This window comes from Nothobranchius furzeri, chromosome 14, assembly GCF_043380555.1.
Source record: "Nothobranchius furzeri strain GRZ-AD chromosome 14, NfurGRZ-RIMD1, whole genome shotgun sequence".
In the NCBI taxonomy this organism is placed as follows: Eukaryota; Metazoa; Chordata; class Actinopteri; order Cyprinodontiformes; family Nothobranchiidae; genus Nothobranchius; species Nothobranchius furzeri.
In genome coordinates, this window is record NC_091754.1 from 32,441,262 (window position 1) to 32,454,693 (window position 13,432).

The 13,432-nt window shown below is 48.6% G+C and overlaps 1 protein-coding gene across 1 annotated transcript; it reads left to right on the forward strand.

Annotated features, from left to right (window-relative positions):
* The first annotated feature begins 8,427 nt into the window (after nucleotides 1-8,427).
* LOC139062763 (interleukin-1 receptor-like 1) lies at nucleotides 8,428-9,694 on the forward strand. The gene is made up of 2 exons (XM_070544483.1): nucleotides 8,428-8,683; nucleotides 8,873-9,694. Exons 1-2 carry the CDS (start codon nucleotides 8,493-8,495, stop codon nucleotides 9,264-9,266), a joined length of 585 nt encoding a protein of 194 aa, XP_070400584.1. The 5' UTR covers nucleotides 8,428-8,492; the 3' UTR covers nucleotides 9,267-9,694.
* The last annotated feature ends 3,738 nt before the right edge of the window (nucleotides 9,695-13,432 follow it).

Here is a 13,432-nt window from a genome sequence, read left to right on the forward strand (position 1 = left end):
TAGAATCTGGGGTTACAATACGTAACCAACATTCTATTTCGTCTAGTCTTAGCCCTTAAGCGAGCTGCTATTGGAATAATGCGCAGCTGAATGGGTTTACGCCACACTGGTTAACACAACCAATGGACACACCCAACATGTCTCCTTTTAGTGGGGGTCGCTCAGCCTCAGCCCAGGGCTTAAAAGGCTGAGGCAGCCAGAGAGAAGAGTGGGGCCACCACTAAAAAATATCATCCACAAGAGGAAGAAATTCATTCAAGCAGGGCCGATGAGGTGCCATAATGCTTTCACTCAGCCAGCTGAGGTCCAAGCACTGAACGAGTGATGGATCCTGAAGACACATCTCGTAAATAAGAACGAGTAAAGGAACAGGGTGAAGCCCATGAAGCAGCCTGACAAATGACTTCCATTGACCCACCACTGTGGGGCGCCACAGAAGAGGAAATCCCTCTGGCTGAGTGAGCCCTGAGTGTCTCAGGAGGATGCAGCCCCAATGATGTGTAAGCGAGTGAACTGGCGTCACATAGCCAGAGTCAAAGGCGCTGGGCCAACAGCGCTTGCCCAAGGGAAGACTCCCTGTAGTGCACAAACATGATTTGTGAGCGGCGAATCCCTGAAGTGCGTGACACATATCGTGCGATCGCGCGCACTGGGCAGAGAAGATGGGAAGCCGCCTTCTCCTCAGAATTATGGGGAGGAGGAAAAAGTCCAGCCAATGAAATTGACCTGGATTTGAAGGAAGTATTAATGTTTTTTGGGCACAAAGGCCGGGTTGGGGCATAAAACAGCAGACCCGCCATCTTTCCGGATCCTGAGGCATGCGGGAGCCACTGAGAGGGCGGTTTGGTCGCTCACTCTCGTGACTGATGCCAGTGCCAGCAGCAAGGCAGTTGTAAGTGACAGGAACTTGAGTGAGACCTGGTCCAAGGGCTCAAATGGGGCTTCAGATAAGCCACGCAGAACCACCGTTAGATCCCACTGGGGAATTAGCGGACGGGACACAGGTCTGTTCCTTCTGACACCTTTTAGAAAACGTTTTGTGAGGGGATGATTGAAAACAGATCTATCACCAAAACCCTGGTGACAGGATGAGATAGCTGCAGCATATGTTTTAATAGTGCTGAATGCGAGGCCCCTGTCCGTCCATATCTGCAGAAACGATAGGACATCCGCCAGCTGGCAGGAGAGCGCTTGAACATTCCGCTCTGTGCCCCAGTTCTGGAAAGCTGCCCATTTAGCAGCGTAAGATGCAATGGTAGAGGGCGCCCGCGCACTCTGAATCGTGATGACCACATCATGCGGCAGCCCAGAAACCCCTAATCGAAACCGCTCATCGGCCAGACCCACAGCCGATGGCTTGTCTGATTATCCCATCCGCCCGGGGAGGGGCGTCCTCCCTTCGCGGGTGTCTCCACGGGGAGCCGGACAGTAGCGCTTGCTGGTCCGGAAGCCATGACGCGGACAAGCGCCACCAGAATTACCGAGAGCTGTTCTGACCGAAATCGGTCCAGGAGACGGGGAATCAGAGGGACTGGTGGAAACGCATAAAGGAGCGTTCGAAGCCCGGGCTGGTGTGAGAAGGCGTCCGCTCCGAGCGAGGTTTGGTCCCGGAGACTCAGGGAAAACCACAGGCGACACTGAGCGTTTTCGCGAGCCGTGAACAGATCCACACGGTTCCCCGAACCTTATCCAAATCTGTGATATCAGCGCGGGATGCAGACGCCAGTCGGAGTCGCGGGGACCCCCTCTCGACAGGATGTCTGCCGCCACATTCAGGATCCCCGGAATGTCGGTGGCACAGCAGGTGGACATGTGCCCAACACAGTAAACCTGTGGCTATGCGCAATAGAGGGGGGGATCGAACTCCCCCTTGGCGATTTATGCAGGCTGCCGCCACCTGGTTGTCTGTGTGAACTTTGACATGACGGCCATCGAGAAGGGCAGCGAAGTGCATGAACACATTCCTCATTGTCATAAGCTCCAACACATTTATGTGCTCGTGCGTGTGGGAGGGCCAGCGATCTGCCGCGTAACAAGCACGTGCCCTCCACCCCAGACAGTGACGCATCCATAAACACAGATACGTGTGACGCAGAACGTCCGATGGGAATCCCGTGTGAGGGGATGCAGGGATTCCCCCAGTGAGCGAGGTCCCCGCCCACTGAGGGGGGAACCCTCAACATACGTCTCTTCTGACGTATCGGGTGTACCCGGAGGCAGATGAACCAACTTTGCAGGCGCCTCGAGCGCAACAACCCCAGCAGCACCACCGAGTGGGCTGCAGCCATCATGCCCAGAAGTCTCATGACTAACAGGGCTCTCACGATCTCGCGGGGTTGCACGCGGGAGATCACCGTGGTGAGACCTGCCGCTCTCACCGGCGACGAACGTGCTCTCATTATAGAGGCGTTCAGCTCCCCCCCGAGAAACATAATCGACTGGGATGGAAGAACAGAGTTCTTCCCCCAGTTTATAGAAAACCCCAGGGTTGACAGATGCTCTGTTAACCTCCTGGTTTGCACTGACGCCCCGTCCTCGGACCGGGCGCATCGGAGCAGATCGTCCCGGTAAAATAAAACCCTCGTTTCCGCCGTGCGCAGTGGCTGCAGCGCGGTCTCCGGACATTTGGAGAAAGTGCGCTGGGCTAGCGAGTAGCCGAAAGGGAGGCATTCGTGCGCGTGTTCCGACAGCGGACGTGTGCTCGAGGTCACGTGAGCAACGTCTGAGGATTGGTTTCGCGCCCTTACCGCCGTCGCTCGTACCAGAGAACTGGGAGCGACCCATGGAGGGCTGTGATCGAAAAAGCAAGTGTGAAACAGCTGGAAGAGGCTGATCCGCACCGCAGAGCGTGGAGTCCATGAAGGACGAGTGGGAGCCGGGCTCGTGCACGGGAACGTCAAAGTGCCAGCGGATGGAGCCGCGCAATGTGCGCGCTTTGCGCGTGGTCGCGACAGCGCCATGACATCCCGTCCCACCCAAAGTTGTGGGGGAAGCGGGATGAGTCGGGCCTGGCCGTAGGCTGGGGGCGGTGCGCAAATGGAGCGCACCCTTACAGCTACCCGTGTAACATGACCGAGTCCGACTGTGTGAACATGCAGATGTGCTGCAGTGCTTGGTGCGGGGAACATCATGTGTGAGGATTCGGCAGAAGGTTCTGCAGAGGACTGTAGGATTCTGCTCTCGATGTGACGTTTTTTGGGTTTTTATTTCAAAACCAAAATAATTCACAGAGTTAACATTGCAGCCATAAGCACACATATTCCCCCCAACGAGTCGTTTTCGTGGTTGTTTTCGGCGAGGTTCCTGTGACTGCCAAGGCTGTGTCTGCTGGCTCGTTCGGAACCGTTGGCCGCCAACTCCCTGGTCCCGCCTCAGCGGGAGGCCGGCTCCGCGGGGCGGGCCGTGCAGCTGGGCGCATGGAGTTTCCGCGCCGTTCGTCCCATCCTCTGGGGGAACGGCCGGAGTGCAGGCTGACCGAGAGTGGACCAGGTCTCGCACCGTGGCTGAAAGTTCAGCTGCTGAGCCCTCTAGATGATGCTCGTAAGATGGGGACCAAACAGAACGTCAGAGGTGATGTGGCCTTCCAGCATCTCTCTGTGCAGGTGTTCAGGAATGGAGGGCAGGGCCATGAGCCACAAGGCAGCTGGATAAGGGTCTGTCAGGCAGCAATGCGAGCAGAACCGGTGAGTACAGCAGCGCACAGATTGAGGATGGCATCAGCAGTTTTAGTAATGATGGTTTTTGACTCGACAGGAGAGTCAAGCTCCTCCACCATTTTGGAAACGCCAAAGGCGAGAAGGCGATGTTATGGTGTGCGCGATCGGCGAGCCGCCTCAGCAGCTGGTCATGCTTAGTGGGAACTGCTCGCGGTCCAGTGAGGTGGTTCTTGACGCCACACAGCGAGGCCAAGTCCGGCTCCAGTGGAGGAACGGATGGCCAGCCCTGGTCGGAGAAGCCCTCGACCTTGGTAATGGGCGCATATGTGGAAATTGGCGCCTCGAGCCTGGCAGGCTCGGAGAAGGAGGCGGACCAGCAGCTCATGGCAGCGGGGAAGTGCGGCCAGACGGGGTCTGGACAGCGCGTCTGTGTTGCCCCAAAAATTCCCGCCAATTCATCCGCCTCAGGGGAGCCGGTTCTGGAACGGCTAGCCACCTGCGGGTCGCAGCCACGGAGATGATGGCGGGCAGCTCCTGGAGCAGTGCTCTAACTGCTGGCAGGGAGGAGCGAGAAACCACTGGGGCAGAAGGACCCGCTGAGCGAGGCTCGTCGACCTCCGTGTTGTACAGGAGGGAATAATGGCTGCGGCAGCCAGCCTCGTCGTGCTCCTCACGAGGCTCGTCGACCTCCGTGTTGTACAGGAGGGAAAAAGGGCTATGGCAGCCAGCCTCGTCGTGCTCCTCACAAGGCTCGTCGACCTCCGTGTTGTACAGGAGGGAATAATGGCTGCGGCAGCCAGCCTCGTCGTGCTCCTCACGAGGCTCGTCGACCTCCGTGCTGTACAGGAGGGAAGGGCTATGGAAGCCAGCTTCGTCGTACTCCTCGCTGTCGATGACATCGTCCAATCGGTAGGAGCCAGCCGGCTCCTGGCCGACGTTGAAGAACCGTAACGCCTTGTCCAGCGAGTACGTGCCAGCCACCGGAATTTCCTCGTCGGTGGAGGGGGTGAAGTACTCGACCCGGCGGACCTTTTCAGCCACGGGCAGAGCGGTACAAAACTGGCACGAGGCCTGGGGGTCAAGGCCAGGCCAGCGTGGTGAGCCCCGAGACAGACCTCACACTTGGCGTGCAGGTCGCCGCTGGAGATGGAGCCCGTCTGGCAGGCCGGGCAGGTCCTGGCGTCGCTGGACATGGTCGGTGAGTAGATTTTTCTTGTATAATTGCTCTTAAAAGAAGCTCTTAAGCTTGGCGTGAAGAGAAAACGGAGGCGAACAGTGGAGTCGCTCCACTTATATAACCCACAAGGGGTGCCCACGTGGTGGGCGTACATTTAAGCTCTTCATGATTGGCTGATGCTGAGATCACCCTTCCAATAGCAGCTCGCTTAAGGGCTAAGACTAGACGAAATAGAACACAGGAGCACATGGAACACACGAGCACATGGAACACAAAACCACCAGAACACACGAGCACATGGAACACACTAGCACATGGAACACAGGAGCAGAAGAACAGAGGAGCACATGGAACACACAAGCACATGGAACACAAAACCACCAGAACACAGGAGCACATGGAACACACAAGCACATGGAACACATGAGCAGAAGAAAAGAGGAGCACATGGAACACACGAGCACATGGAACACACGAGCACATGGAACACAAAACCACCAGAACACAGGAGCACATGGAACACAGGAGCACATGGAACACACGAGCACATGGAACACACTAGCACATGGAACACATGAGCAGAAGAACAGAGGAGCACATGGAACACACTAGCACATGGAACACATGAGCAGAAGAACAGAGGAGCACATGGAACACAGGAGCACATGGAACACATGAGCAGAAGAACAGAGGAGCACATGGAACACACGAGAACATGGAACACATGAGCACATGGAACACAAGAGCACATGGAACACAGGAGCACATGGAACACACGAGCACATGGAACACACAAGCACATGGAACACATGAGCAGAAGAACACACGAGCACATGGAACACACAAGCACATGGAACACATGAGCAGAAGAACACAGGAGCACATGGAACACACAAGCACATGGAACACACAAGCACATGGAACACACAAGCACATGGAACACAGGAGCACATGGAACACTAAACCACCAGAACACACAAGCACATGGAACACATGAGCAGAAGAACACAGGAGCACATGGAACACACAAGCACATGGAACACACAAGCACATGGAACACATGAGCAGAAGAACACAGGAGCACATGGAACACACAAGCACATGGAACACACAAGCACATGGAACACACAAGCACATGGAACACAGGAGCACATGGAACACTAAACCACCAGAACACAAGAGCACATGGAACACGGGAGCACAAGAAAAGAGGAGCACATGGAACACGGGAGCACAAGAACAGAGGAACACATGGAACACAGGAGCACATGGAACACACAAGCACATGGAACACGGGAGCACAAGAACAGAGGAACACATGGAACACAGGAGCACATGGAACACACAAGCACATGGAACACAAAACCACCAGAACACAGGAGCACATGAAACACACTAGCATATGAAACACAGGAGCACATGAAACACACTAGCATATGGATCACAGGAGCACATGGAACTCGGGAGCACATGGAACTCGGGAGCACATGGAACACAGGAGCACATGGAACACGGGAGCACAAGAACAGAGGAGCACATGGAACACGGGAGCACATGGAACACAAGAGCACATTGAACAAAGGAGCACAAGAAAAGAGGAGCACATGGAACTCAAGAGCACATGGAACACACGAGCACAAGAACAGAGGAGCACATGGAACACGGGAGCACAAGAACAGAGGAGCACATGGAACACGGGAGCACAAGAAAAGAGGAGCACATGGAACACAGGAGCACATGGAGCTCCTGTGTTCGTGTGCTCTTGTGTTCCATGCGCTCCTCCATCCTTCCATCATCTATCTATCTGGTTGTAAGTCATATATAACGATATTATTTCTTATTTTTCATTTGTATTTCATTTATTAAAATAATTGTATTTAATTTTCTAGCAATGGGTCTGAACTCGTCTCTGGGACGTCTTGGGTTTGTTCTCTGGATGTCAGAGATGTAGGCAGGATTATCCCAAGGTGAGCTCAGTCTCATTCCTCCTTAATCATTTTACTATCATTACAGTTTTTCTCAGTTGCTTTGGTGCATTTCTCACAACAGAATTAAACTTTGCACAACAGTTAGTTCAACCTCCACAACATGTAGTCATTTTGGCACAACCTATTGGCGGCAAATGCCTTTGGACGTGAAGCAGTTGGGTAAATACAAATGTCTAAAGAATGGTCACCTATTACTTGCTATTCATCACTATCTCCTTGCTTTTATCATGAATGTCACAATTATTTATACTTGTACCGGCTGAATAGTCATTGTCCTTACAGCTAATAGTCTTTATTTCATTGCTCGTGTCATTGCACTCAAAATTGTTGAACGTCTTATCAAACAGTTTGTACACCCATTTTGAAAATGCAATTTTTAAGGAGTTTCCATGGAAATCTCCATAAATTACTTTTCTAAGGTGAACCTTATCTCACACTAATGAAAATTGGTGTGTGTCCAGGTGATAACTGGACAATTTATGTAGTGGTTTGGGATAATGTTAGCTTCCATCACTCTGCTGTAGTCAGGCAGTGGTTTCCAGCACACGACAGGATGCTTATGGAGTTTCTTCCTCCTTACACTCCATTCCTAAATCCAACTGAGGAGTTTTTCTCTTACTGGAGATGGAAGGTATATGACAGTCATCCACATACCCAAATGGCCCTGCTAGCAGCTGTGGATGCAGCTTGTGATGACATCACAGCAGAGTCCTGCTGAGGGTGGATTCGACACTCCAGAAGATACTTTCCCCGATGCATCAATAGAGCTGACATTCCCTGTGATGTTGAAGAAAATATGTGGGCAGACAGACGGGAGCGTGTAGATATCCATGATTGAAATGCATCAAAGTCTGTTCAGGTTTTTTTTTGTTTCATAACTACTGCAGTAAGGTTTACTGTCTAAGTGAGTTTATGTTTGCTGTAAAATGTTTGTTTTACTGTATTTCCCCAGTCGCACAATGCTGTGAACAGTTTCAGTTACTAAATATTATCAAGAGTGCATATGAAGTGTCTTGATTTTCCTTTACAATTTATGATTTTCAACATGCCATACATGCTGTCCAGACTTGACATGTCATTGGGAAGCACCTACGAAGAAATCCGTCACAATGAGAACACGTTCAAACCATTTGATTTTGTGACCAAAGGTGCCGGTGTAATGACTTGTAATTTTGACAGCCCTGACACTTTGATTGATATAAGTACTTGCTTTTGATGAGTATATTATCTGTTTTGAGCAACTCTTTTTTTGATGAAGTGACTCACTTTTGCAAGTTATCCACCATGTTTTGCAGTTTTCACTAATTGTTTTGAGAAGAGCCTTAGTAGTGGTGCAGAGATCAATTCTGTTGTGAGAAATGCACCAAAGCAACTGAGAAAAATTGTAAACACATCTATCATATGAACTCATTGACTTTGGGTAATCAGAAAGAATTTGTCTTCCCTCTTGTGGCTGAAACTTATAATTGCAGGATCATTTTTTTCCAGTGTCACTTTGAGGTTCAAGCTCTGCTAAAGTTTCACTGGCATGTTTTCTCAGCCACTGTAAGCGTGTTTTCCCAACGTACCTTTTGGTTTTAGAAATCTTTCATCTGTGTGTTTCCAGAGGGATGTGTGAACAAACCGCATGATTGGGATGAAAAGGTTTTCTCTGTTCCTGGAGACACAGCCATGCTCAACAGCACCCTGCTCTCACCGGATGTCCCAAACTACACAGCTGTCCCGTACAACATCACCTGGTACAACTCAAAGACCGGCCAAGAAATGAGCAACCAGACTGGGCGGATCCTGGTGCTAGGAGAGACGCTTTGGTTCCTCAATACAACACTGGAAGATGCAGGAGAATATACGACCGTTCTGCGGTGTGTGGTCAACAGTAGGAACATACATTAGTAATACTTTACAGCAAGTAGCAGAATATTTACAGACAGATGTGGGGTGAAAGAAAGCTCTTCTAAATATGAGCTCATGTTTGAGTAATGATTGTGAAAAAAGATGCAAGAGTGCAACAGCCTTTGCTGCATGATGATTTGCTGCCATTTCCCCCACAGAACCCCACTGAGCTGCTTCATGCAGTCCACTAAGCTTGTGGTGGACACACCAAACGCTGGCGAGTGTGAACGACCACAGAAAACCTCTCAAGAGCTTACGGATGGAGTGGCTGACCATCTGAACTGCCCGCTGGGGGAATATATTTACAAACTGGAAAGCTATCGCATCACTTCCTCTATCCAGTGGTACAAAGTGAGTTTTATTAAGTCCAGCAAAAATCAGCTCTTCTTTTATTTTATTAAACAAACTCTTGTGGTTATTTTACATTTACAGTGCTGCCCACAGTTGTTCGTACCCCCTGGCATATTTAGACTTAAAGTTACTTTTATTCAACCAGAGAGTTGTTGTTTGACAGGAAATGACATAGGTGTCTCCCAGCAGACAATAAGATGACATACACAAAAAACATTTATTAATAATAATAATAATACATTTTATTTCAAGCGCCTTTCAAGACTCTCAAGGTCACTTCACAAGTGCAGGTACATACAAGAAGAAAAAAAATAAAACACCAATACAAATAAATACATAAAATAATTAAGATTAAAAAGGGAGCTAAGACTAGATAAAAATGTAGGAATGATGGATTTCGGTTGCTAGGCTAGAGAAGGATCGAAGAAGGAGTCTAGTTATGGTGGATTAGCCAAGCGAAACATGTGAGTTTTGAGTTGGGACTTAAAAGTTGAGAATGAGTTGATATTGCGATGTCAGACGGGAGAGTGTTCCAGAGTTTAGGGGCTGAGTAACTGAAGGCTCTGGCTCCAGTGTTACTGAGGCGAACACGGGGAACAGATAAGGAAACGGAGGATGATGAACGAAGCGAGCGAGTGGGAGTGACGACATGGATGAGATTAGAAATATATGGAGGAGCAAGATTGTGGATGGCTTTGAAAGCGTACAGAAGAATTTTAAAGTCAATTCGGTATTTAACGGGGAGCCAGTGAAGTGGTGCAAAGCAGGAGAAATGTGATCGTAGATGGAGGTCTTGGTGATTATACGGGCGGCGGGATTTTGGACCAGCTGAAGTATATTATCAGCCCCAGAGACTCCCTCTATGGCACTGGGCAGTGCAGTATTAGTCCAGTATACCACACACACACACACACACACACACACACACACACACACACACACACACACACACACACACACACACACACACACACACACACACACACACACACACACACACACACACACACACACACACACACACACACACACACACACACCAAGAGTGGGTAGGTGATCCTGTAGACACTGAGTAGTACCGTGGATGCTAATGAATTTCAACAGACAGACGTTTGACAGACGCACTAACGCTGCAAAGCACTATGGGATTTGAAGTCTTTGTGGCAAAACTGGCCGGCGGGCCAGTTTGAATATATATTTGATCTCGTGGACCAAATTAAAATAGCCTGCGGCCCAAATTTGGCCCTAGGGCCTGAGTTTGACACATGTGATGTCATTTACATGGATCAGTCGTCCTGGTCCCTTTGCAGAAAAACAGCCCCAAAACATGATGTTTCCACCCCCATGCTTTACAGTAGGTATGATGTTCTTTGGAATGCAACTCAGCACTGTTTCTAAAACACAAGTGGAGTTTTGAACCAAAATGTTCTCTTTTGGTTTCATCTGACTGTATGACACTTTCCCAGTCCTCTTCTGGATCACCCAAATGCTCTCTAGCAAACTTCAGACAGGCCTGAACATGTACTGGCTTAAACAGGGGGACACGTCTGGCACTGCAGAATGCGTGTTCCTGGTTTTGCTGTGACAGCGCATTGGTGATGAACCCAGGAAAGAAACCATATGCTGTTGAAGGAGGTTCTGATGAACATTTACAGTTGTAAAAATAACCCAACTCCTGCTGCAGAAAACATTTCCTAGACAGTTACACTTCCTCCTCCATCTTTTCTTAACATGCTTTCGGTTTGATCACTGCAGCCTCTAACCAATGGACCCCTGTGATCTTGTGAGTGCGTAATTTATATCTTTAGATGCATACCTGTGGGGAGAATGCAGTTGTTAGATGACGGCAGGATACGAACAGACATAGGTCATTTGGTGTTCTGGGTTATTGCAATCAACCAGGTGTGTGAGGTAGTGCATCGTTATCAGCCATTAAATGACCCACAGGGTTGTAAGAACTTATGATTACCACAGTTTTACAGATTTTCTGCCTATTTGAGGGGGAAACGATTAAACATCCTCAATGTTATGTTTTAAAAGAGTTGTCACATTCCATTTTTGATTTAGGTTTATAAAATGTATACATTTTCAACAGCAAATTCCAGTCCATGTCAGCTTTCTACGTTTTCTAATCAGCTTAAGCATGGTTGTGCAATTCCTGTAAACATGCCATTATTTAGCCCCTAACGGTCTACTAAGATCAGTTTGACAGCTAGTGACTGATTTAGAAATGTGCCATTTCAAAAATGTATTACTAAGAAAATACGTCTTTACCATGAAAACCCACAGAAAGTCTCTGGTAGTTTCATTTAAGCTTGTTGAATCTCAGATAAGTAAACTTTGCTTTCTGTCACCTTCATTGGAGTTTTACTGAAGCTTTTTTGCTGCTTTTGTACTTTTTGTTTTGCACCTGTGAAAAAACATTTTTGTGCATGTTGTAAATAATAAAATGAGATATTTTCAGTTATTTAAAGTTTGTTGGGACATCAATCTTGGATTTATTTTACATTAAACTAAACGTTCTGTTCCAATGTTCTTACAGAACGGGAAATGAGTTAAATTCTTCAGTATCAAACATTCAGAAGCTAAATGTGCTGCTGAATGTCAGACAGCTTGGCCCCAGTCGCAGGTCATGAAAATTGAGGATACTGGAGCTCCACGGAGGGAGGTTGGAACCCCAGAGACCTCACGGCAGGGTCAACAGGACCAAGCAACAAGCTGGGGCCTCTTGGTAGCCGACTGGAGCCACAGGACAGGGAAAGCACAACAGGAGACTCTGGGAATGGCTGGACCTTTGAAACTTAGCCTCTGGACATGGCTGGAGTGGAGATTGGACCACAGGGATCATCTAGGCCTAGGATACTCCATAAGGACCTTAGGGACCAACAACAGGTGCTCAATGAGGGGTAAGCAGCAGAGATGTGGTAAAAAAGTACCTAACCACCCGGGAACAGATAGGGTGCATCGGTACCACCCCTCCATAAAATCTCCTTGGTCCTACAGTGGAAAACAAAGGAGTTCCTCCTGACGATTAGCAGGAGCTCCCCGCTGGGGCTGGCCTGGTCAGGTCAGATCCATCATGAAAAGGTGATTGTCGCAATAGGACCTAAACGCTGCACAGGTGAGCAGAAACAGGAAAGACAGGCAGGTAACATATCAAAGGTAGGGTGACACAACAGGAATACAAGACAAGGATCTGACAAAGACTAGCACAAACAGTTTTAAATAAACAAGGGTAAAAAGGAGAAGGAACAGCTCCTGATGATCATATCAAAGGAACACTGTTAGAGATCCCTTTTACTACATCTCAGTCTTTTGTTTTGATATATACTTGATATTACTATGATAAGCATGCTAGCAAAAATAATTAGTTCAGGGTTTATTTAATACGTAAATTTGTAGCTTTTAATGTCTGCTATAGGTCCCATATATAAATTTGATGAGCCTGTACATGTTTGATGTAACATCTTTTACATTTAACGTACAGTATCTGATGGTAAATATTTAGATGTCACTTTATATGTTTAGATTTTGTTCTAACTGTTGAGAATCACCTTGATAATTTTAGGCTGATTTTTGAAACACTCAGTCATTATCTAAACCACTTTTTTCTCAGAAAGGTCAAGGGGGGCAGCAGTCATCGGGTGAGAGACAGGGGACACCCAGATCTCCTGTCCATCACAGGGACACACAACCAGTCTAACATGCATGTTTTTGAAGAAAAACCCTCATGGGTAAAACCTGCTAATTCCTCTCAGGGAGCCCACGGGTAGGGTGCAAACCAGCGACCTTCTTGCTGTCGGTGCTACCAACTGTGCGATGACGGGGACACACCCGGTGGGATATATTTTGGATTCCTGTATGGAGTGGAAGATCATATGCCTCAGCCATCCGTCCATTGAGGACATCGAAGACGTGTGGATATTTGGTCTGATGATCACTGGAGTTTTCTTGATTGGAGTGGGAAGATATCTGGTTTTCTGGAAATTTGGGAAGACGGGAGCAATTGGAGGGCGACCCGCACCCACGGAAAGCACCGTCCGTGTGGAGACTTCTCAGACTGGGACGTTACTCGAGGTGAATCGTAAGCTGGACAATGTTCTAGCTGCGATACCGGTATTAGTGCGCAAAATGGATGTCATCTTGGAGAGAGTCACCAGACGGTATGGACAAGTTTAAAAACCCAAAATTGGCTTCACTGAAGGACTGGAATGATCAGTTTAAAGACTGAAGGCAGAGAGGAAAATTATCTCAGCCTGACCCAAACAAATTCTTGTTATCTGAATCTGACACCCTGGTAGCCTTGAGCCGCAAGCAACTAAAACCCCCACAAAGGAATGCAGATAGATGCTGTGAAAACCCGACCT